General features: G+C 32.7%; 2 protein-coding genes across 3 annotated transcripts in view; one reads left to right on the plus strand and one right to left on the minus strand.

Moving 5' to 3' along the window:
• The window catches only part of LOC145276842 (sphingomyelin synthase-related protein 1-like), a 195,543-nt gene extending 187,181 nt beyond the window's left edge, over nt 1-8,362 (minus strand). The window contains exon 1 of one of the 2 annotated variants that reach the window (XM_080128205.1): nt 8,237-8,362. The gene's annotated coding sequence lies outside the window, so the exon portion shown is untranslated. The remainder of the gene's footprint in view (nt 1-8,236) is intronic. The other variant, XM_080128206.1, reaches the window with a different exon arrangement.
• Nucleotides 8,299-26,052, plus strand: LOC145276843 (non-selective voltage-gated ion channel VDAC2-like). The gene is made up of 9 exons (XM_080128207.1): nt 8,299-8,605; nt 13,821-13,906; nt 14,294-14,428; nt 14,788-14,908; nt 21,028-21,138; nt 21,443-21,559; nt 24,698-24,848; nt 25,025-25,082; nt 25,634-26,052. Exons 2-9 carry the CDS (start codon nt 13,843-13,845, stop codon nt 25,723-25,725), a joined length of 849 nt encoding a protein of 282 aa, XP_079984333.1. The 5' UTR covers nt 8,299-8,605; nt 13,821-13,842; the 3' UTR covers nt 25,726-26,052.
• The last annotated feature ends 391 nt before the right edge of the window (nt 26,053-26,443 follow it).

A 26,443-nucleotide genomic window follows, 5' to 3' on the forward strand; every position in this document is an offset into this window, starting at 1 on the left:
TTTTTTTTTAATCCAAATTTTCACCCCAAACAAGGCACAGTGCCACTTTGAAGTAGAGAGCTAATATCGGGGACATAAGTTGCAGGAGTATTATGAAGGGAGATGAGTGGCAAGATGTCTGTTCACATTATACTTGAACTTTTGCATGTCAGTACAGTTGAGAAAGCAGAATCCTGGAAGCGAGTTCCAAAGTTTAGCAGTTCTGGGGAAAAACTATTGGAGTAGAAGGCTTTCTTACACCGAGGGATCTCTATTGTTAAGGGGTGGAATTTAGCTGCTTGTTGGGTTTGTCGGGGGTGTTCACTTCAAGGGGGTACAAGTGCTTGTACTTCGTCAGAGCATTCACGATTAAAGTACATATAAAACAGGCAGAGGGATGCAACGTCGATGGGACAGAGGCTGAAGCCTAGATGACAGTTCAGGACCTTTCAGGTTGGCGACTCTTTTGAACCCTGTCAAGAAATGAGAGACAAGTAGCAGATGCACCAGCCCAAATGTGAAAACAGTACTCCATACATGGGTGAATGGTGTCATTATAGAGGTACAGGATACTTTTAGGCGTAAGTAGTTTTCTAGCGCGGTAGAGAGAGAGACCACCTTATTTGCAGTAGCCTTATCAATGCTCTCAATGTATCTATTCCAGTTCATATTCCCTGTAAACGTTAGGCTGAGGAGTTTAAAGGATGTACTTTCGGGTAATGTGTTCTTGGCCATTGCTATTGATGGTAGAGAAGGTTTCTTGTAATTATTGAAGGAAACAAGCTTAGTCTTGGCAGCATTGCATGTGACCCTCCATTTTTGTCCCCAGTCCACTACAGATTGGAGATCATCCTCTAGTGTTTCTGCCATTTCCTTAGATATATGTTCATTTGTTTTCCCCTTCGTACCTGCTATAGAGTGTGGTGTCATCAGCAAATATACCCATCTCAGAAATAATTTTATCAGGGAGGTCATTTATGAATATGAAGAATAATAAAGGCCCTGAGGTACTCCTGCATTTATGGTATAGCTGGAAAAGTCTTCTCAATTATTAAATCATTTCTTTCTGATAGGTTCATAAGAGTAGTAGTTGAGGGGCAAAAATCAGAAGCTCACAGTATTAATGCCGGTGTCCCTCAGGGATCCATCCTGGGCCCAACTCTTTTCCTGATCTACATTAATGATCTTCCAAATCATATCCTTACATCATTTGTAGACATTTATGCTGACGACACTACCATTTATGGTACCACATCTAAGACAGTAAACGAGCAAGTACTCTCCAATTCTCTCTCCTCTGATCTTGAGCATGTAGTACAATGGGGAAAGGAGTGGCTGGTTACTTTTAATGCATCTAAAACCAAGCTTCTCTCTTTACATCATCAACATTTTAATCCACATTTGTCATCAATTGAAATGAATGGCTCTCGTCTTCAGGAGGCCTCAAGTTTTGACAAGCTCCTGGGCTTGACCATTACTCCTGATCTTAAATGGAACACGTATATCAAATCTGTTGCCAAGGCCGCTGGAAAAATGGTGGGATCTTTCTATCGATCCAGTAGATATCTCACTGCTGATGCTATTCTCTATCTATATAAGAGCCAGGTACGTCCAAGGATGGAATACTGTTGCCACATCTGGGCAGGAGCTGCTAGAAAGGACTTGTCCTGCCTTGATAGAGTTCAAAATAGACTTCGTAGCCTCGTAGGAGATGTCCTTTTCTCCTCCTTGCAACCTCTATCTCACAGAAGAGATGTTGCGAGTTTGTCTCTGATGTATCGTTATTTTCATGGAAAGTGTTCAACTGAGCTTCAATCTATGGTCCCCCCTCGCCAAACTTTCACAAGAAACACTCGTCTAGCTGTAAACACTATCAATAATTTCCCCCATTCTTTATCTGTGCCTAAACCTAAACATAGATTCCATGAACAAAGCTTCTTTCTTAGAACTGCACGCCTGTGGAATTGTCTTCCGTTTTCCTGCTTTCCGGCTGACTACAATATGGTTGTGTTCAAGTCTAAGGTAAATAAGTTCTTGATGAGCCGTTCCATATAAGTTATTAAATTTACCAAATTTTCATTACTAATGATTACTATATTGACCAACTTCTACTGTACACTCTTTAACCCTTATCCTTGAGTGGCCTCTGGGCCTTGATAATGTGGTGATGCCTTTGTAAAAAAAAAAAAATAAATAAAAAAAAAAAAATTAAAAAAAAAATATCATATTGTTTAAATGCACAACAGTCAAGGACAACCTGGATCTTTCTCTTACTTAAGAAGAATTTAATTACTTTATGCAGTAATCCCATATGATTTAATTTTCCTTAAAAGACCATTGTGCCTGTCAAAAGCCTTAGACATATTGAGGGCTACCACTCTACATTCCTTTGTGTTGTCCAGTGAATGGTATATATGTTCAGAGATTAAAGTTAGGATATCTGCTCTGGAACAGGCTTGCCTAAATCCATATTGATTGTCGGTCAGGAGTTTAACAGCTGTAAGGTGATGGACTAAAGATTGATTAATTAAGGACTCAAATATTTTGGCAAAAAGTGGGAGAAGGCTAATGGAGGTGATAATTTAATGGGTTAGTTCTTTCGCCAGAATTCTTGAAAACTGGTACCACAGAAGCGGTTTTTCAGCAGTCAGGAAAGCAAGATTCATTGAGGCATTTGTTGTAAGGTTTGGAGAGAACTGGAGCAACCTCAGCGGAGCATTTTTTTAATAGCACAGCCGGGATGAGATCGGATCCACATGCTTTTGAGCTGTCTAGGTTTGTTATGATACCTTGTACCTGAGAAGGGATGATTTTCAAATCATCTAGTGTGGCATCTGTCTGCAAAGGAAAATCAAGGAGAGAATGGTGTGCCGGGTCCAATGTGGAATTAGAGGCAACCCGACTAGCAAGCAGGTTAGCCTTCTCGGTTGTCATGCAAACAACCTCATGATTGATTGATAGTGGGGGAATCGTTGACTGCCCATTATTTACTACACTGTTGTAGATTTTCCAAAAATCACGGGTTCCTAATTTCTGTGCTTTGATGCGTTTTCTTGTGGTTTCAGTGTATTCTGTCTAAGCCGTCGCTATTTCTCTCTTACAATTACTTCTAGCTTCTACACTTCTGTCTGTTTGAACTGGACTTATGTCAGTTGAATCTGCGGTATGCATGCTGCCTTTGAACAATGGCAGCTGCACAAGTAGAAGTAAACCATTGGGAAGAGTGGGGCTTGCTATAGAATTTTTGTGTGGGAACATTTGCTTCAGTTGCTGTTTTGAACCATTCAGTGGTTTCATTTGCACACTGTTCAGCTGGAATAGAAAAGATATTTCCTCATGGGACATTTCTGATGAGATCTCTGATGGCTTCCCAGTCAGCCTTTTTGTAATACCTCGTTGTTTTGAGCAGTGGGTCTTCTGTTTTGGGTCAAGAATTTAGGGCGATTTCTCCCATTATCACAGCATGATCAGCATTCCCGAGTGGGCTGTGGGCATTCATTGTATACTCATCAGGAACTGTGGTCAGAAATAGATCTAGAAGTGAGGCATGTTTATCTTGCTGGTCTGGGAAACGTGTTGGAAATGTAACCGTCTGTGATAGGAAATGAGATATAGAGAAGCTATGTGTTGTACTACCAGATGTGTCTGTGTAATTAGAGAACCCAAGCCAGTTACTGTGGTGGACATTAAAGTCTCTAAATATATGTACTTGTGCACTCGTATCGAGGGAGAGTGCTATATCTATGCTGTCAGAGACTTTGTTTATTAGGGTACAGTCTTGGGCCGAGGGAGAGCGGTAGAGAAAATACAAGTAGCTAATATTATGTTTAGTCTGAAGCACATAACGGCTTGGTCGTCTGATTCTAGTTTAGTTTCTCTAGTCAGGGGTGGGTGTTACGAATATAGACTCCAAGTCCGTGCATATGTCTGTCTGAGTCCTTGCGACAGAGTGGGAGATATCCAGGCATGTTAAAATGGTTAGAGGGAATGGAGGAGTGTAGGTTTGTTTCACTTAATGCTAAGATATCTGGGGTGTTTACTAGAAATGATTCACCATCATCTAAGTTAGTTCTAAGCCTGCGGATATTCGTAAATGCAAGCCTCGAGGGAGGAAACTGGTAGTTATTTTTTTGGAGTTTGGTCCTGGTTTAAACGTAATTTTTGAATAAACTGTCATGTTATTTAATTTAAAAGTTTTAGTCAGGTTGAGTGAGGGGTGCTGGACGAGTGGTTGTGCAGAATATCAGACATGCAATACAAGTAGACCATCAGCTGTCTTTGCCTACAAGATTGTGGCCTCAGGAAAGCCCACCGGGGATGAGTGCAGGGTCCCTTTCCATGCGCGACATGGCACTACAAACATCCCGATATTGTACAACTATTAATGGAGCAGCCGCTGTAAGCGCTACCAAAGAGTTAGGGCACCCGTACTATCAGTCGGAAACAGCAGCCAGGAACTGCCAATCCGGTACCCTCAACCCATCAGACAAAAGTCAGCCCAGTCCAATTGTACCAGCATATATGATACTGAAGCACCCCCAGTGTCTAGTTTAGGGAGAAGAAATGTGGCGGGAGAGGAGAAAACAGCGTTCGTTGCCCTAGTCAGGAAACAAGGTCGACCACTGAGTGATTCTGTCGAATCCCTGTGAAGCATCTCTACGCCTGGCTAGTAGGCAAGGAAGGAGTATGAAAGCCGGACGATAGACAAAGCCTATCTCATCCTTAAGCAGTTTAGGTTTGCTTACCGGTAATTTGTTTGAGTCACCAGCTCTAGGATGGTTGTCGTCCAGGACTGAAGAGGCCTCCCTCCCCTAGGTTTAGCTTCAGAGTTTTCCTTCTCCTAGACGGATAACCTATGAAGATCTACAGGTCCATCAGCCCCGTGCCTGGGTCCTAAACCAGGTATTTCTGCGACCCCGCATTGGTAGTTAATGTTAATTGGTTATTTAGTAGGTTTTATATCTACTGGAAAGTTACACTCCTCAAAGTGATTAAAAAGGACATTGCTATGCTTTCATTGTTAATGGAAGAGGGGATAGGTAGGAATTAATGCAGTGGAAGCAATTAAATTTGCAACAGAGAAAGAGAGAAGTTAATGTATGGTTTAGATATAGTTAATATATTAGTTTAGGAATAGGATAACATGTTAAAGTATTGTTAACTTGATATTAGGAATTAAAATTTTTTATTCATTATTATTAATAGAAAATGTTCTTTAAAAAAACAAAGAAAAACAAAAACCGAAAGAATCACATCTCCAAAAAAAAGTTTTGTACAATTTTGCTTCCAGTTGCTTTTTGATCCTTATTTAAAAAAATCAAAAGAATCCCACCCCCACCCCCAAAAGACTTCTTCCAGTGAACTTGTTTCTGTTTTTGTATATATAAAATTAAACGACCTGGGTGTAAGCATGACACACACGCTATCGCATTAATATATAGATAACATCATTAAGAATCTCATTGTAGTGTTTGTTAATGGAAGCGACAATTCCCGTCTCTCAACGTTGGTGTACAAACACCAAGCAATCATCTGAAGATTTCATTGACAATGCATTTAGACAGTCTTCATTTCGTACCATAAAATAATATTTTATGGTAAGAAATGAAGAATTTGTTATTGAAGTATTTAAGAATCCTTCAATGAACTTCACTATTTCTTATTTTATTTCTTTTTCAGCTAATTTTAAATTTTCCATGGAAGATTGGTATGCCATGTGAGAAGGCAGGTAAAGCAAGCCGTCGTTTATGCTGCCGCGCGCGCGTAGCGTAAACGGAAGCTATAAGATGGCGGAAAGTAGTTCGTGGGTTCAGGGGTTAATACCATGCAAACGGTAAATTTGCCCCCGGTTTGAGTATTAGATTCATTGTCAGCGACCTCAATTACCCCTAATAAACCAACTTAGAGTGGTCGGTGTTCTGTTGTAACGTATTTGAATATTTACCAAAGAAAAAAAAACTTGATCAATTTATGTGATTTTAGGAACGATAAAGATTTTTCTGTATTTTTGCCTTTTTAATTAAGTCGAATTGTAAATAAAAACGGAGATTATTAAATAGAAATTTCCGTGCTTTCAATGGATTGTAAAGAAAAAAAAAAGAAATAGTAAAATTGATAAAAATAATCTAAATCAATCAGAAAAACTGAAGATTTACTGGTACTAGTGCACTTATTGATCCGTGCTGAAATAACGTTATTATTTCGAAAGCCATTCTTAACATGGGGAGGGAGGGTGTTTTGTCTGTACTTTAACTTCAATTTAATAAAAACAGACATCAAAACTTTAATTAAACTTGAAAATACTATTTAAAAAATAGCACGGATCAATAAGTGCATTAGCACCAATTTACTTTAACAAATAAGATTAATTCTTTAAATAAAACATTTTTGTTTTGGCATGCAGTTCTTCAACATTTGATTTTGTGTAAACATTAAAACAAGAATTTTTTTCATTTAGTTATCGACCATGCAGTAGTGGATTCAAAAATATGGTCAATGTGCACAGTGCCTGCACCACTGACTGCACCAGTCACCACACTGACTGCACTTGCACTGGTTACCCAACTTGCAAAGGGTGTTTATTTCGAAAGCCGTTCTTAACATGGAGAAGTTGGGGTTGTTTACTCCGAAAGAGATTTTCTTATTTTCAACCTCCCCATGTTAAGGACGGTTTTCGAATTAAACACCCTTTGCCGGTTGGACAACCAGTACACATTGTGACCAAAAATAAAAATAAAATGAAAAAAAGGTGCGTATGCACTTTTGTTACTATTTTTGGTACTTGTACAGTTTAATCAAGACATTAAAAAAATGAAAATATCGAGAGAAAAAAAAAAAAAAAAAGGTTATATTGTACGTCAGTTTTGAACTGAAGATTTCCGAAAAAAATTTCACTTAATTTGATCGAGTAGTTTTTTTTTTTTTGTTGTTTTTTTTATAGCGGAAAAACACGTTTTTATGAGAGCGCGTTAAAGGCAGACATCTTGGACTTTTCTTAATTTTTGTTTGGAATTTAGAACACGCCACGGGGAGATAACTCCAGTTAAAGCGCCGATACTGAGTATCGGCGCTACCCCCTCACACATCATTATTACTAGCTTTTCTTCCTAAAAATTGAACCTTTTGCTCGGTATCATAACAAATTATTTTTTCCGCTGTAAAACAAAAACTACTTGATGAAATTAGTGAAATTTTTTTCAGAGAACTTCATTCCATAACGGATACATACAATTTAAACTTTTTTCGATATTTTCATTTTTTAATGTCTTGATTACACTGTACAAATGCACCACTTTTAAATAGTATTTTCAAGTTTTACGATATCTTTTATATGAAATTGTCAAGTGCAAATAGAGAATAGTTAGAAAACGCGGTGCTCCGTGTTATGTTCATAGTATTTTCAAGTTTTACGATATTTGTTTTTATTAAATTGTTAGGTGAAAGTACAGAATAGTAACACACAACAACCTCCTGACCCCATGTTAATAGCTTTCTAATAACAACGTTATTTCAGCACGGTAACAAAAGTGCATAAGTACAAAAATAAACAAGTAAAAGCACTGACCAACTGGGAAATAAACACGAAATTATTAGTCTCTAATTATAAGCAAGTCAGCAAAAGTTCTAATTTCTGTGGTTTTGACTTAGTTGTACTAGTGCAGAGAGTGATGATCCGATCCGGACGTAAATAATAACGTTATTTAAAAAGCCATTCTTAACATGGGGAGGGTGTTTTGTGCCTATTCTATACTACAACCTTACAATTGAATAAAAAAAAAACATAAAACTTTAATTAAACTTGGAAATACGATTTAAAAAAAAAATAGCGCGGATCACTCTCCGCACTAGCACCGACTTTTTTAATGACAACAAAAATTTTCAACATAATGAACGAGTGACACATGTAAGAATTTACGACGCTGTCATTCATCTCTGGAAATTTTAAAACTTAAGAAAAGAGTAAATAAAAAAATTTAATCGGCATTTTTAACTGGTCTGAAAGCACTAACCGGGTAAGAAAATAAGTTAGATCCTTAAATTTTTATCTAGAATGAAGAGCAAGCATATTTTGAATTAAACTTTATTGTAAAATAAAATTTTGGAATTTGAATTACATAATATGATTGATACGTGTTCATGCCATGGCGTTGCCAGATACGAAGCTAAACTAATGAAATTTTGCTTTAAATAGAATGATCAAAAATTTATTAACGTATTAATATTTTCAAAATTCCAATGACAAAAAAAAAAAACTTACCAAATTTCATTTGACTTTACAAAAAAAAAGAAAAGAAAAAGCGCTAAGTAATGTTTCAAAATAGCAGTGCTCCGCTTTTTACTAAGAGAGGTTATACTAGTAAAACCTTTGACCTCTTGGGTCAATCTGTTGCTTGCTGGGAAATATTGATTGAAAAATACAAAAATTAATTTCATTAATTCTTTTAATAAGTATCAGTTTATTGCTCTTACTATTATTTTTATATCTAAATATTACATAGCTGTGCAGAAAAGCTTACTGTAAATATTCGGCAATTATCGTCATTTCTCGATCAAAAACGACACTCTCTCTTTCTCTTTCTCTCTGACCTTCAGGTTCCAGTTAAGCAACAACGCTAGTGGCAGACAGGTATTTATCTTAGCAACATTTTGCATTTAAGATCTTTGATTTATTTTGTAACAGATTTGTCTCAATGTCTGAGATAACTTTTAGCAAAAATATGTAATATTTTTCTTCTGTTTTATTTACTTTTAAGAACGATTAAAACCGACGTGGACGAGTAAAGGACAAGCTTCAGTGTCGGCCATCATTGTTCGCCTGCGTCGAACGATTTCTTTTGAAGCCGTCGTCGGCAATTTGGATTGTTTTACTATCGTTTCACAAATTTAAAACTTCAGAATATTTGTTTTTCTGTAAATTTATTAATTGAGTAACAACATTTTTAAAAGCTTAATTTTAAATGAATGCATAAGTTTTCAACAAAACTTACCAAAATGATTTTAAAATGTAACAAATTTATTAAAAAAACTTTATATAGCAAATATCAGTTACATTTTTTTCTCTTGATTTTTCTAGCGACATAAAAAATTTTCCCCAGTATGTCGAAGTTATTGTTTACTTGCAAATAGCTAATTAATTTTATTGATAATTATTATATATATATATATATATATATATATATACCATATGAAAAAAGTCATGTTTTTCTGAAATATCTTAACTTTAAAATCCAATTTAACTTTGAAAGTTTATCTAAACTTTGTTAAATGTCTTTCTCAAGGACAAATTCATATTTAAAAACATGTCCGTTTTTATTAAATATTTTGACAGAATATAAAGTATTTTTATAATCCCTCTAAATGTACTCAAATTCTACAATCGAAAGCATCTTTTATTTTCCAACTTGATTAGACGAGGTATTTTTTTTTTTTTTTTTTTTAGTCTCCGTCAAATAAGTCATTTAAAAATGGGCTGACTAATGCCCCTATTATGACCTTGCATCGTCTTCATATCTTTATGTATATGGTCTGCTGTTATAAAAAAAAAACAAAAACAATCGATTTTCATGGCTACATTATTGTCGGTAACTTTTCCATAATTACATGTACATTGTATGTGTAGTTATTTCTTGCACAAATGTGTATATCGTGCATTTGCAAGTATGTGGTGTTTGTGTGGCCAATATCTGTTAGATTGTTTTAACAACGTGACCCTATATCGCAAATCTGTATCCTCTAATTTTCACTCGAAGGATATAATTTTCAAATACCTTCTTCGAAGGTCATGTTCTTGTCTAATGATTCTTGCATTTTTATCTTTTAAAATGTCCTTATTCTTTGTGTTTCGTTAATTTGAACTGATTTTCCATTTTTATCGTTTACTTTAACAGTAATCGAACACGCATCTGTTAAGTGTTAGATGACCTTTTTTATATAACTTTTTTCTTTACACCAAATACATCTTAAATATCAGTTTCATATCGAATATTAAACCGATATTGTTTGTTTTTCATCGAATTCATTTTCTGGAGACAATTTTTTTTTCTTTTTTATTCGGTGATTTTTTTTTTAGAAAATGTTAATAATTAATCCCTTCTTCGATCTCCAATTTTTTCTTTAATCGAAATAAGTAATTTTAAGTTTGTGATACTAGACTTCTCTCCGATATTTTGCGCAACGTATTTGTAATATGCTAATGTCATTCAACTTTTTCAGGTTATGTAAATTATGCATGTCCTAAATTTTAAAGTATTGAAATGATTCGTTTGGTTTTTTAAAGAAAACCTTTTTGTGATTGAATATTCGTGTAATCGATTGGATGATAAAAATTTACTGCAGAAATTACTTATTCTAGTTGACTATTTCTACGGATTCTCTTCAATTCCTCCTTACATTTTATAACTTAAGCTATTAAAAATTGCTTGCCGTGTATTTTCAATAAATTATAAAATTTCAATTTTGTTAGAACGAAAATGTAATGTCTGTTTTGACAGCAAAACTAATAATTTTCGTTAATGAAAACAGATTCGATCTTTATCATTATTGCTAATTTCAGTATAGATTACGGTCTTTATTTAGCAAAACTAGATTGAAAAATTTTCAAAGCTCGCTCCCAAATATCACCTTGTTTAAACTTGTCCTCCAGATTCTCGCACGTTTTTACGCGTTTGTTTCATATCTACCTTTTAAATGGATTTTTTTTTTTTTTTTTTTTTTTTTTTACTCGTTCACCCTTTACAAAGCATATATCACCACTTGGGGCCATGTCTATGGATCTTCGTTTAAATGTAATAATCTGAAACTAAATGCCTCTTGTATTGTGTATATGTTGAGTTTAGTTATCTCTAATTCAACAACCAATTGAACCATTGAGTACTAATGAACAAATTAGACAAAAATCCGCCTTGACAAATGTTTTGTGAAGTTTTTGCATCCATAATTTAAATATTAAAGTTTTACTAAAAAGAAAAATAATTGATCACAGCAATATTAAGTTTTTGTAACTTATTTTTGTTTTCAATGTACATTTAGTCATATAAATGGTAACTCATAACATTGTAGGGGGGGTGCACTTTTCTCTGCATGCAAGATGTGAGTTAAATATAGAATACTTAATATCAGTGGAAAGGGTCTGTTTATAGCTTTTGTTATGAGTCAGACATGTGATTATCTTGGTCAGTTAACAGTCATTGGGTCGTCAGGGTTAGGGTTGAGTATTGCATAACACCAGTGGATTAAGATTGCGAAAACATTTTGGAAAAAAAATAGCTTGTGTTTGTGGGAAATTTAAAAAGACCTGATCTTTATACCTGAACATGTTTAGCAAAAAACGTTTATACGATTCCAAATATAAAGCATTTATCTAATCACAATTCTTAACGATAAGTGTTTGAAAAGTACGTATCATAAAAATTGAGAATTGCTTGTGGTCGTTTCATTATTATTCATTATAAACGATTTCAAACTAATTGTAATTGATTATTATTCATTATAAACGATTTCAAACTCATTTTAATTGATTATTATTCATTATAAACGATTTCAAACTAATTGTAATTGATTATTATTCATTATAAACGATTTCAAACTAATTGTAATTGATTCTTATTCATTATAAACGATTTCAAACTAATTGTAATTGATTATTATTCATTATAAACGATTTCAAACTAATTGTAATTGATTCTTATTCATTATAAACGATTTCAAACTCATTGTAATTGATGCAAATGTTCAAAGGAAAATGCATGTTTATTGGTTGCAACAGATACTCTGGTTAGTTTTAGTTTTATTTAAAGGTATTTATGCACTTTTGTTACCGTGCAGAAATATTTGGAAAGCCATTCTTAACATGAGGGGAGGGTGTTTTTTAACTATTCTCTTTCACTTAATTTAATATAAAAGATATCGTAAAACTTGAATTTAACTTGAATACTATTTAAAAAAATGTAGTGCGGTAATAGAACTGCATAAGCGCCGAAAGTTATCTTCTAGAAATCTTAAACATTTTTCCCCAAAAACCTATGAATACATCCACTTTTTAATGTATGTTTTGAAGTGCAAACATACTATTTTAAATGGGTAGTTAAAATTTTTAGTCTTTTATTTCTTAGAATTAAAATTGTTTCTAAAGTTCAGATAAGGTTTTAAAAAAAATTAAAGAATGAGAATCTATGTTGTTTGTAAATTTATTCCAATTGTCATGCTGATTGCTGGTCTGCTTGACCTTCAAATTATTTAATTGACATGATGACCTTATGTTATAAATAATTGGTAAGGAATGTTTAACTTGTCAGAACATGTCAAAGATTATTCTTTTACTTTTTGTATAGATTTTTTTAAGTGAATTTTTGATCTTGCAATTTTCTTTCAGGGAATTTTTGACATTAGTATTTTTGTATTTTTGGAGATATTTGAATTCTTCAGACGATTGTTCTCATCTCGCATGTTATTCTCACATTTTGGTTGATATAACCTGACTTCTGGCATTTCGTGTAAAGTTCTGGAATCTATGCAGTTTCAAACTAAACTATTTGATCCACATTTTGCCAACAATTACAGAGTTTTAAGTAATTTCCATTAAATCACACTAGTAAAATTGTGTGTGTATATATATATATATATATATATATATATATATATATATACTTGTACTTGAAACGACATTCACCCTGGAGGAGTTGAGTCAGCTTCATGAAGATGCACATATTAATAAAATATATATATAAATAACAAGGTGAAAACTGCAAGACTCGGTCTACCATTGTGTGAATTTGCTTCAGCTCATATTTATCTATCATACCTCTACATTGTATTGCCTTCTATAAATTATTTAAATTTCTATAATACTTAGCAATGTTGTCCGGGTGTGGAGAGGTTTTATGGTAAGGGTATTAAGCAAGAGAGAAACAAAAAAATTAACCAACCCCTAAAAAAATTAAAATAGCAAGTACCTGTGTGCGCGCAAAAAAAAAAAAAAAAAAAATTAGGCAGTAGCAAGGCTCAAACCTGTAATATTAAGGGGAAAAGTGAGTGAAAAAGCCAACGGTTTAGTCGCTGCGCCCACTGTGACTTATGACATTGCGGCCATTCAAAATAAGCTTTGTCATTGCAAGGCGCATAATAACTTTGCAAAAATGTTGATGCAGAAACTGGCCCCTCCTTGCAAAGAACGGCTCAGTTGACCAGCACAGAATTAATATTTTGGGATATTTGTCATCCGAGAATCTGATCTTTCTAGTGATACTGATTTTGTCAGCGTTCATTGTATTTGTCTAAAGTTTTTGGCAGACATACAAAACACACACCCACATTTTGCCTTTTATATAATAGAAGATTAGTATCTTCTGTATTGAGAATTTTAACTTCAAGTTTCTGAAGACTCACTTAAAAGTGATTACTTTGCACTTAGATTCTTTGTGTCACTGGTCCATGTGAACAATTCTAGTATGAATTTGGCAAACTTGAATCTATTGTTTTATCCCCATATATTAAAGACTTCAGTTTGGATATATTCTCATGTTTGATGTTACATCAACCGAAACCTGAACATAACATCCATGATAAGAACAATAGTCATAATAATACAAAAGTAGGTGCTTTGAACAATGACTGAAATTGAACACTTTATTTCATAGTCGATGATGTATCCCGAATTTAGCTCCAATTTTTTAAATACTTCAAATGAAAACATTTAATTTTATATATCCAAAGGTTTTACTTCGAGAAAAATGTTAGATAATATTCATTTGTTAGACTTTTAAAATCAATTAACTTGATTTTTTGATCAAAACATTTATAAGCATATTATGTCTAACACTTAACATATTTTTTTCTTCCTGTAGATCTTTCTCTCCATAATCAAAAATGGCACCCCCAGCATATGCTGATCTTGGCAAAAGTGCTAGAGATCTTTTTTCCAAGGGTTATAGTAAGTATTTGCTTTAAAAACCTAAATCTTCTTGCATATTAAGTTTTTTTTGTTTTTAACAATTGTTAAAAATCTTCTCCAAATGACCAGTTACTTTATCTAATTGTAAATTTCCTGCATGGCTACTGTTAGAAGGAAATCAATATAATTTATCTGTGTTAATGTCCACAATTGACTCTACTTAAGTCTGTTGATTTTGCTGAACAAAATTATCCTCTAATGACTGAGGGGAGAACTCATTAAGCTAATTTTTTTCAAAAGTTACAATTTTATACTTTTTTTTCTATTATCTTTTCATAGGGAACTCATTAAATGCAAATAGTTGTTCAACAAAAGTTCATTTTTTTTTTTACATTTTGCTTTACTATATTTGTTTTAATTTTTCAGATTATGGATTTTTTAAATTGGAATGTAAGACCAAAACTTCCAAAGGAGTGTCTATCACCACTAGTGGTAGCTCTAATAGTGACACAGGAAAAGTTGCTGGCAGTCTGGAAACAAAATACAAATGGGAAGAGTATGGTGAGTTTTTATTTAACATAATCAGAATATTTTCATGACAAAATTGCATAGAAAACTAAATTTTCTATGCTTTACCTTTTGAATCTTTAAATTTACCTGATATGAATATTTTCAGTTGGTTTGATTTTCTATTCGTATAATGTGATGGAACTTATTTCAAGAGAAATTCTCTACTTTATTCATACTTATTAAACTACTTTGTCTTCTTTAAGTTTAACTTCTTTCTAAACAATTTAAATTAACTTGATATGTTAATTTATTAAAATGAAACCATTTATAGAAACTAAGGCCTTTTAGTATTGCTCTTTAGCATTTTCATATGTAAACATGCATATTGGATGCATCTTTTTGATTTCCAGGTATGACTTTTTCTGAAAAATGGAACACAGACAATATTTTAGCCACTGAAATCACTGTAGAAGATCAGATTGCTAAAGGTCTGAAAGTTTCTTTTGATACATCTTTTGCTCCTCAAGCCGGGTATGTACTTGTTTTTCTTGCAATATTTTCCTATATATATTCCTTGGAATTCCTATCTTAGTAGGGCCTCAACAATGCTTTCTGAACTTCAGGTCAAGAACTGAGTCAATCCATTAATATGGTTGTCAAACCCTAAAACCGTGATGTGCTTGGATAATTTTTCCTCTCTAATAGATTTATAAAAGTAGTCATACAAAATGCAAAGTATTGATGCTGGCATGTTTCAAGAATCTATCCTCGGCCCAACTCTTATCTTCATAATGATCTCCCAAATCACCTTTCTAAGTCTATTCATCAACATATATGCAAACAATACTACCATTTATGGCAACACTTCAAGGGTCAGCAACGAATAAGATCTCTGAGCTTATCTCTTTCGACATTGATCATGTGGTGCAAGAGGGCAAAATGTGGCTCGTTAATTTTAACACATTAAAAACAAAGTTTCTATCTCTTCTCCACCAATGCTCTGATCCCCTTTTGACCCCAAATGATATGAATGGCTCTTGTCTCAATGAAGCACTCTACTTTGACAAGCTTCTTAGACTGACTTGAAATGGAATACTTGCATCAAATCTGTTACCTAGGTCACTGGAAAAATAGTTGTCATTCTACTGCTCTAGTAGGTATCTCACTTTCGATGCCATCCTCTACCTGCACAAAAACCAAGTACATCCTAAAATGGAGTGCTGTTGCCACATCTGGAGAGGAGCTGTTCATAGCACCATATTCTGCCTTGATAGTTCAAAACCATCTTTGGAACCTAGTATGTGATACTTTTTTCTCCTTGCGACCTATTTCCTACAGAAGAGATGTTGCACGCTTGTCTCTGCTCTATTGTTATTTTCATGGCAAGTGCTTGTCTGAACTTTAATCTCTGCTCCCCCTCTTCTGGCCAAACTTTCACAAAAAAAGTACTCGTCTGGCTACAACCACTATCAATTCTCCTGTGCCTAAATTTAACTGGAAATTCCATGAAGAAAGCTTCTTTACCAAAACTGCCCGCTTGTGGAACTTTATTCAGCTGGGCTGCTTTCCAGCTAACTATAACATGGTGGTCTTCAAGTCCAATTTAAACACGTTCTTGTTGTGCCATCATCTGAATCAAATTCTACCCAATTTCCACCACTAGCGATCACTCAATGACTACCATACACTCATTAGTTGTTTGGGTCTTGATAAAAAATATAATAAATAAAATGAAACATATTCGGGGGGGGGGGGCTTCTTTCAGAACTATATCTTTCATGTAACTCCATTATGGTAAGACAAATGGGTTTCTTCTTTATATCCTAACTAGCATGGATTCCCATTGTTGCCAGGGTCGACATGAAATTCAGATAGGACACACCTGTTATACTAAGGACATTGAGCACTTTCATCGATACTTCCACAACAATTTCAAAAATAAAAGAACAGATAAAAAATGCGACAACCTCCCTACTAGATATTTTGACAGAAACGATATGTAGAGAAGCTATTCTCTGGATGTTGAGCACTTTGTTGTCTGTGTGCTGGAAAAAAAAAATCCTCCCCCCCAACCTCCCAAAAAAATAAAATATAAATAAATCAAAACTTTACTTTCAATCAAAATAGCGGGGAGTGCCTGTGCAACTGAAAGGAAAAGGGGGGGGGGCATGGCAGCCAGGCTCGAACATAAAACGCAAAAGAGAGAAAGAAAGCAAAAAGTTACAGGTAAACACTTTTGCCCACACAGCCACGAGTGCTTATGACGTGATGAGGCTGCAAAATAAGCTTTTTTAGATAGTTACGCGCGAGTGACTTGCGAAAACAGCCATCCAGTTGACTGCTGAGTATTATTTTCTAATTTTCACATATTATGCATCTGAGGCATTGCTTTTTCAGATGGTACTGGTTTTGACTTAGCTGGATGCAGCTGACAAGTTTTTAGCATACATATACACACACTAACATACAGACAACTTTATATAATAGAAGATAGATTTTTTTATTCCAAGGTGTTGAGGGGGGGGTATGTCTAGCTGTTATATGCCTCCAATTTGAACACAGAAAATTAATAGAACTGGCAAAACTCTTCCTTAATAAACTATGAGGAAGCAAGAAAATTTTTTTATCAATAGAGGGGATTTACCCTCCATTTCTGATACTTGAAAATTGACCAAAAATAGAATGATTTAATACTTTTTATAGTGGTTTAAATTTCAGGAAAGATTTTATTCCAATAAAGACATTTTGGTACCAAAAACTATTTATTCTACAAAATAAGGCTATTGAATTGTTGAAATCAATGTATCATCATAGAAAGATGCTGAATAAAATCTAATTTTGCTGAGATTTATTGATTGCTGTGAGAAAGATTTTCTTTAATTTTCCGAATGCTAAAAACTGATAAATGAAATTTTTAAAATCCATGTTTGAATTTTCATTTCTGGAACAACAGAACCAGATACTACACTATTCTTCACTCACCTTCCTTTAAAAGATAATACAGATATCTTCAACCTGTGGAAGCCTTCTGCTGGTAACAAATAGTTGGTCCACTAAGTTCTTTCAAAATTGGAGAAACTGAACAAATTACTGAATTTCTTGTGAATTGGTTCATAATTTTTCTATATAACAATTTTGAATTCTTACTATGGCTGATCGTTTAATGATTAGGACTGATGTTGTGTTTTGTGATAACTCAGGATGCATCCTAGTTTTGCGACATATATAACACTAGGATTGTATCGGTCACTAGTGTAACTGCCCAATGATTACAATAAATGTCCCAAGAACGACAAGCAAATTATAACACAATGGTGATCGTTTAGTGGTTAGTTCATAATTTTCTATATAACAATATCAATTTTGAATCCTTAATATCAGCTTTAAATTCTCATAACTTTTGAACTAGGAATATTCCCATAATTCAAACAATTTTGAAATATATTTATTGAGCTTTTTATAAATGTGATTAAAATGTTCACAAATCCACTGAGAATGCTAATTGGACTTATGAGCCAAGTAGCAAATCTCTTCAATAAACAAGCCAAAAACTATAAGTCCCCTGACTGGTTTTGGCTATTTTCCCCATTTAAGCCCCTGGCCTGATGTAAAACATCAAAGTAAAACAGCCAAATGACACCATTTCATGACAAGCGATGCATTAATTTGAATTTCGTACTATTTAAACCCCCTGTTTAGACATAAGTATGAATTTTTGAAGAAAAATAAAAATGAACCCCATTAAAACATCCCCTAATTTTCCCAGAAGGAAAACATTGTTTCCAGATGTATATTCGTATAGTCCTGCTTTTGAGTAATTTTCAGTAAAGTAAGTGTTGGAAAAGATTCTATTGTGAGAACAACTACCAATATGAGAGTGATAGTCCAAACAATCAAAACTAATACCAATCTTCATTTCAAAAAATTTTTAAACGAAAATGAATAATTTGCTAGATTGCTGCATTAATTCCTATTTCAGTCACATAAATTCTTTAGCGTGAAATGATTTTGGTATTTCTTCCAAAAAAATTATACTTAAATCGTGTTTGTAATAATAAAAATGATGACTTACAAAGACTAAGTTATAGCGGGTTTGGCACTTATGACACGGGCTGAGATACACAGTTGCCAGACTATGATTATATTTTAAGGCCAGATGTTTAAGAAAACAATTTAATAAAAATGATATCATAAAACTTGAATTTAACTTGTAAATACTACTTAACAAATAGTGTTAAAAGCAAAAGTACCAAATATCAAAATAAAAGGCACTTATGCATTATATGGGCGGGGCCATTTTTGTTTTGTTGAGTTTCATTGAACAACTAATAGAGGTTGCAACTTTTCAACCTAATTCAACAGTGACAATAATTAAAACTATTTTTACTTTAATTCAAACAACTTTTTATTAAAATTCTATTTAAGCCCCCTTCTTTTCATTAAATTGTTTGAGGAAAAAAAAATCAAATGATCCTTCAATTCAAAAGAATGTTTTAAAATTGTTTGAAAAAGAGAATGGTGCGGTGCTTGTATTTATTAAAATACTATTTTCTTACGACGAGTTTCTGTTAAATTGTTTGAAAAAAAATGCAATGTTCCTCAGAGGAAGAGTTAGACACAGGGTCAGTTTTTAATGTGGAAAAAGGAACAAAAATAAAAAATTGCCTCGGTCTAGAAGGATTTCTCCTCCACTGACTGAGGACAGAAAAGAGGATGTGTAGTACCATAACAGATACTTTGCTCTTAACCAAAACCAAAAGGCCAAGTAATGTTGCTTTAATACAAAAATGTATTTTTTTCAATAAATGGTTTTACAATTATATTCTAATACATTTTTATACCATAAGTTTTGGTTTTCAAGTATTTTGGTGGTGTTTATTTTTTTATTTTGTTATTTGACCAAGAAGAAATTGTTTTATTAAATTTAGACGAGAAAACAATTTAATGACTTTTTTTGGTAAATGATGCCCTTGTTAACGTTGTTTAGAAACATTTTGTTTTAACATGGGAGGGGATGTTTTGTAACTATTCCAAGAAGAAATTGGAGTTATGGTGCCGTCCGTATAATGCATAAGTGCAAAAAATAAAACAATTTCGTTCAAATTAAGGGTAGGAAAAAATATCCTTTTAGACTGAGGCAATTTTTATTTTTGTTCCTATCCAGCGTGCCCCTTTTTGGGAGCTAGATTTCCCCACATCAATAACCGACCTTGTGTCTAATTCTGCCCTTGTGGATATGCAAGTAAATTGAAACGATATTTAAAAGAAAAAATAAAAACTTAACAATCAAAGGGAAATAACCTAAAAAATTTTATCTGAGACAAAAATAAATAAGAATTTCTCATTTTGATTTCTAAAAATCCACTTTTTTTTTTTTTTTTTTTTTTTAAATACCTCTTTTTAATCTCTGGGCACAATAGCAAAAAGTGCTATTTTGGGCCATTTCTTTCCCCCCCCCCCCTCTCTGCAATGCAACTAGAAGTTTTCCCATCAAATGATTCTATATCCCAAAATGTGCTATTTTTATCTATTTTCAACTACAAATCATTTTTTTAAAAAAATTTTTTTTTTTTTTTTTTTTTTTTTTTACCCCTTTTGACCCTCTGGGGACAAAACCAAAATTTTCTCAGGATGAAATGTTTCCAGATCTATATCTATGTGGTCTAGCTTTTGAGTAATTTTCAGCAAAATCTAATGGTTGGAAAAGATTTTTTTGTGCCCCGAAAAGTGCTATTTTTGGCCATTTGACCCCCAGGGAATGTAACCAAAATTTTTATTGAAAATTATATTTCCTCCTTTGCCTAGTTTTAACTCCATGCCAAATTTTAGACTAATATAATCATTAGTAATTAAAAATTTTTGGAACGGACAAGGGTGAATTCTAAGGTCCAAATTCGACTAAGTCAGTGAACTAATAAGTTATTACCTAAAATAATTTTTCAGTTTTTCTGTAACCTTGATATAAAACATTCAATTGGTAGATTGATCAAACAATGGGGAAATAAAGTTACAAAGCTATCCTGAAAATATAACCTCCCTTGTGAAGATAAGTTGGTAATACGACCCAATGAGTTCTCTAAGTCGTAAAGAGGAGTCATCATTCTCTCCCCTCTGTATTGGCTATACACAAGTCGGGTATTCTTGTTTATGCCAGGCAGAGTAAACTCTCTCTCTCTCTCTCTCTCTCTCTCTCTCTCTCTCTCTCCCCCCCCTCCCCGGACATGATTTGTCAAATCCTATACAGAGACTTTTTTTTTTTTTTTTTTTTGCTTCAAATTATACTAAATTAGCATTATGGAGAAATTATTTCGTATTGGGTGGAACTAGGTCTTCTTTTGGAAATGCAGTAGGCTTATTATATTCCAGAATGTGATGTCTACAAATCAAACTCATGGATTAGATAGGATTTATCAATTGCAGGCTGTTTATTTACAAAATGTGCTCATGCAAAACATTGATTAGTATATAAAAAAAAAGTCTATTAAATATTTGAAAATTAAACACATTTACCCTTTTTAAATGCTTTCTAATTTTTTAAAATGCTTTATATTTTAAACTATATCCTAATGAATTGTAGCTAAAAGTTTAAATTATAGTTAAATATTTCAATCAATTTAAGTTAAAGCTTTTTTTAATTTTATTCTTTTCAGTAAAAGGAGTGGCAAGATAAAGACTGCATACAAAAATGATTATATCAGTGGTGGTGTTGATGTTGACTTTGAATTTGCTGGACCAACAGTTCATGGTGCAATGGTCCTTGGGTAAGTGGATATTATTTTTTTATATTGTTAATCGTTAATTTGATTAATTTAAACCATAAATTGTAAGCTTTTTGCATTACTAGACCTTTTTTTTTTATTCAGTAAAAACTAAATTTGCTGGATTTTACTTAACGTCAAAGAAAATCTGAAATCATATTTCTATTTTCATAAAATAGATTAATCATTAATTGAAATATTTTTGTTTGCTGCTTTTGTGAAAGCTTCATGGTTTTAAAATTTTATAATTTGCCAGATGAAACAAACTTTTTACTTTGTATTAAAATGCACTTTTTTTCCTCTCCAGATATATGGGATGGTTAGCTGGTTACCAAATGAGTTTTGATACTTCAAAATCAAAACTTTCAAAGAGCAACTTTGCAGTCGGCTACTCTGCTGGAGACTTCACACTACATACAAATGTGTAAGTGGATTGTGTATTATTGCACTAAGCTGTAATGCATCTTTAATTTTTAATATCAATTTTTTTAGTTTTAAGGAAAAATAAAAAAATAAAAAAACCTTTGGATTTGAAGCTACACTTAAGAATCCTGCAACAACAAATTGTGGAAAGTGTTTTTTTGTCAAATCTTTCTGTGTTCAGTATTCTTGTTACTTTTGTTCCGAATAATTTTCAAACCATAATTATTTGAATGGTGACTATTTAATCATGGCCAAAGTGGCTATTAAATTTGATTTGCTTTTTAAATTGGAAAAAAATAAAATGTGTTAAGACCCTATTTAAATAAAGAACAGGTTTTTATCCTGAAGCTATTCATCAGCTAATGGGTTTTCTATTTGGTTTTAGATGTCAAAATAGGTTTCAAAGAATACAAAAGAAAATACTTCATCGGATTATTTATGCAAGTTCTTCCAAAGATGTACATTTTATTTATTTAAATATATATATATATATATATAATCTGTTTATCTTTAAAAGAACTTGTGTAAATATTTATATATCTGCCTGGAATGTAGTGAAGTCATTTTAATTTTTTGTTTGCATATTTTATTTTTTAAAACTTAATCTAGACAACTATATTGTGTTCAATTTGAAATTAGGTATACCCAGTTTTGCTTCTTTTTTTTTTTTTTTTTTTTTTTTTTTTTTTTTTTTTTTTTTTTTTTTTTTTCACTCTAACTTGATTTTGACTGCTTCTGAACCGGCCACAGAACTAAGTCTTCTGAATTGGTGATCCTGACTGTTTCTGTTTACCTTGTTCTTTGTGTTCTAGTTGAATATGTCATTCCACCAATTGCATCCATAGAAGTTTGAAGTCAGTCAGGCATGCTGGGTGTTTGGGTAAAATGTCTGCAAAGTTCTGACAGCCAGATCTTATTCTTCAGCTGGTATGGCAGGATGCTAAGTTTTGCTTCTGTACATACAGGTGACTTGCAGCTATGTGTCTGATTCAGTTTAACTACCTCTCAAAATGCGGATGTAGCCATTTGTGTTTTACGTCTTCTGCCTTTTGGCAGAAGTTTTTATGCCCAACTATAGTTGGTATTTCAACTCATGAGCTTTTTGGCCTACAGTATAGTTTGTGGTTTACCTTCATGGGTTAACCTTATCGCATCGTTTGTATGCTGGGCTAGCATCAACAAAAACAAATGATCAGTAAAGTGTTGCCAATTAATAGTTGATAAATTTTAGATCTAGTGGCTAGTGTTTTTTTTTTTTTTTTTTTCTTTTTTTTTTCTTTTTTTTTTTTCTTTCTTTCTTTCTTTCTCTCTAAAATCTGGAGATTTTGTTTTCCAGTAAGGTTGGAAGAATTTGAAACCAAAAAAATACAATTAGTTTAGAGGATGCACACCCAGTCAAAATAGGCCAGCCAAGAAATGTTGTGTTTTAATATTTAACTGTAAACTTTCTGAGAGGAATCATATAGACGCTTAGCTAGTAGGTGCGATGTGGACCATAAATGAACTTTGGAATGTTCCCTCTATTTTTTTTTTTTTTTTAACAACAATAATCTGCCAATAAAAGTTCAAATTAGACTGGGAGTCCATGTTAAAAATCTAAGTTTGCTTTAAAATTTGTTTCACTTTCTGTCAATTCTAAAACGTGTTATATATGAGAGAATGACTTTACAGTATGGGTAACTGTGCAGTGTTACTATCGTCCTGTACTTGTATTTCTTTTTGATTAAAATATTGCTGTCGTGCAAAATTAAAATGTTTACATTATCTTTACTACATTAGTGAAATGCAGAACTATTGCCACACTTATTGTATTATGAGTAATTGCGTTTTAGAAAGTGTTTTAGAAGCATACATGTTTTAAAAATGCATCCAATATTTGGTTTTTCTGTTATTCATGGAGGGGGTGTGGGATGTACTTAAGTCATTTTTCTTGTACAACTTTTGACATTCTTTCCTTTTTGTATGAAACGCACCACCAGTCTAATGAGCTCTTCATCCACGCCTTTTGCCCTCAGTGGCATTACCAATGATCTTGACTTTGATAAACTCTGGCGTTTTTTTTTTGTTTTTTTTTTTTTCACTTTGATGGCTTATTTTATTTTGATGGCTTATAATTTTATCCTTTTCTACCATCTTTTTAACACTGACAAAGTCTGACCTTTTCTTTGTCCTCTTCTGATTCTAAGGACAAATCTCTTGCACAAATATGAGATTCAAAATTGTGATAATCAAATATAGTCACTGCTTTTGTGAGAACAAAGCTGACAATGAAAGTGAAAAAAAAAAAAAGTGAGGTTAGAAAAATAAAATATCATCCACACCGTGTATATACTTGTTTTGTTAACTCCCCACTCTCTTCCACCTCATTATTTATACTTGATTGATGAATTACATTTAGTTCTAAAATGTATGCATATGATTATGTTCTATGGAAAAAAGAAAATGTATACAAAAACGAAAAGTGTATTCTGTACTATTTACTGTGGAAGACAATTGAAGTGTTCCAGAATCTCTATAAGTGCACTCATAAAATCTCTAATCTAATAAGTTGTTTTTATGAAAATAAAATTGTATAACATTTGGGGAAAGACAATGGTAGTGATGCTAAATATCTGTGACCTAGGGGGGCAGAATCCTTTACAACTTAAGATGTATATCTGATTTTTAAAATGTAAATAAGGAATTTTGGTATATTTAGTAACACCTCTATCACTCCCTTATATAACACTTGTTTACATGTCTCGCTAAAAAAAAATGTAAACATACCCTAGGAGTGTATTCACAAATACAAGTTACATATAAACATAATGGAGTGCTTTTACGTCTCTAGCTCGCCCTTAAAGGAGCTAATGACACTAACATGACAATGAAAGTAATCTATTCATAGGTATTTAAGAGCATTAACATAACTCCATTAGTAAGATATCTAGCTGACAACTTCAAGGCTGGCTGCTGTTTAAGTAAACTCTCTTTACTATGATGTTGCATATGATACTGCTCACTTTAATCTGACGGTCATCTTGCTAGTACAGTGTCTTTTTTCAAATTATATTTTGTACAAAATCCAACATTTAAATTATGAAAATTGAATTTTATGATTTCCAGTATTTTAACCAAAGTTTCTTGGCATAATTTTTAGAAATGATGGCACTGAATTTGGTGGCTCTATTTACCAGCGGGTCAATTCTAAACTTGATATTGGTGTCAACTTATCATGGACAAATGGCAGCAATGCTACCCGATTTGGACTTAGTGGCAAATACATTCTTGACAATGATGCTTCCCTTAATGTAAGTATCATCCCTCTTAATTCAAATTTTTCTTAAAACTTATCTTAACACATCTACTGAATTTTATAACTCGAATAGTTGTTTTTTTTTTAACCAGTCTTATTTATTCATCAATAATTATATTTAATTTCAACTTATTTTTTATGAGTTCTTTCATATAATTTTTTGTTTTCTAGGCAAAAATTAACAATTCCAGTCAACTTGGTCTTGGTTACTCACAAAAGTTGAGAGATGGTAAGTTTAAAGTGGATTTTTTATTTATATATATATATATATATATATATATATATATATAAGATATCCATATTTTTGTAAGATTCATATTGGAATTTTAAATCTTATGACCTTAATGTTTTTAGTATTTTGAAAATAATTATTAACTAATAAAGGACTTTTAACTAGAAAGGTTCCACCTGCCTCTCATTGCTAGATTAATTCTTACCGGGTAGGCTAATCCCTGCATCAAAATTACTGTCATATGCCGATGCATAACACTATTCTTGAATGGTAATTATTCAAAAATGTTAGTTAACTTTGATGCTGTTCAGCATCAGTTAAATAATTTTTAACCTTTAAAACATGAAGTGAAAAGATCAGTCTTAATTTTAAATGAACCATTAATAATTAGAGCTTTTTTTTTTTTTTTTTTTTTTTTTTTTTTTATGAAGAATTGCTGCATATTTAGAATTTAAAAAAAAATATATATTTCTTCTAGAAAATCTTTTAAATCTTAGATTTACATAAAGGTTATACTTTAAATTAACCTTTCTTTTTTCCTTTTTCAGGTGTTGTGCTAACTTTGTCGGCACTTGTTGAAGGCAAGAATTTTAATGCCGGTGGTCATAAACTTGGTTTGGGACTTGATCTTGCAGCATAAAATCTTTTGTATTAGTTGTGTTCATATGTGCATGTTAACGTGAAGAACGACGGTCTGATTCGGCTTCTGACCTGCCGTTTCATCTCTTCACAGATCAACAGGATTTTCTTTCTTACTAAGGATTTATCCCTTTCTAAATGTAATGGAACTCCCTGGGCTCTGATTAATTTAGAGATGGTCAGTTTAATTTTTTATTTCAGACACGTCAGTGTGTGTGGATATCATGATCAGCACTTGGAAGGTTCAACTCGGTAGACATTGCTTACTAATGTTATTTCTTTGTAATTTGAAAACCTGCCTATAATAAAGAACTCCACTGTAACTACATTTCGCTTTGGTTTGTGTTCTAATTAAAGAACTCCACTTGGATATTTCTTTTGCACACAAATCAATTCATATAAAACAATATTTCGCACATTTACATTGTTTTTTGTTTTTTAACCCCCACCCCTGCCATTTGTACTGGAAGGTAGAATATGAAATATTTTGTTTTTATATTAATTTTTCTTTTCTGTAATTAAATGCAAATTATAGTATTTGACAATTAAAAATGCTAACACCCAGTATTTCCATTTTTAAATGTTTTATGCTAAACTCCTAAGTCACCTGAGAGCTTTCAGTTCCAATAGGATTTTACTGATCATCCTATGGGAAGGGAGGATTCTGTTCTGAGTCAGCAACTTGTCTGAAGATTTAGGTAATCTATTTCAAATAACTG

Source organism: Euprymna scolopes, chromosome 5 (genome assembly GCF_053919585.1).
Source record: "Euprymna scolopes isolate OS-2025 chromosome 5, ASM5391958v1, whole genome shotgun sequence".
NCBI lineage: Eukaryota > Metazoa > Mollusca > Cephalopoda > Sepiida > Sepiolidae > Euprymna > Euprymna scolopes.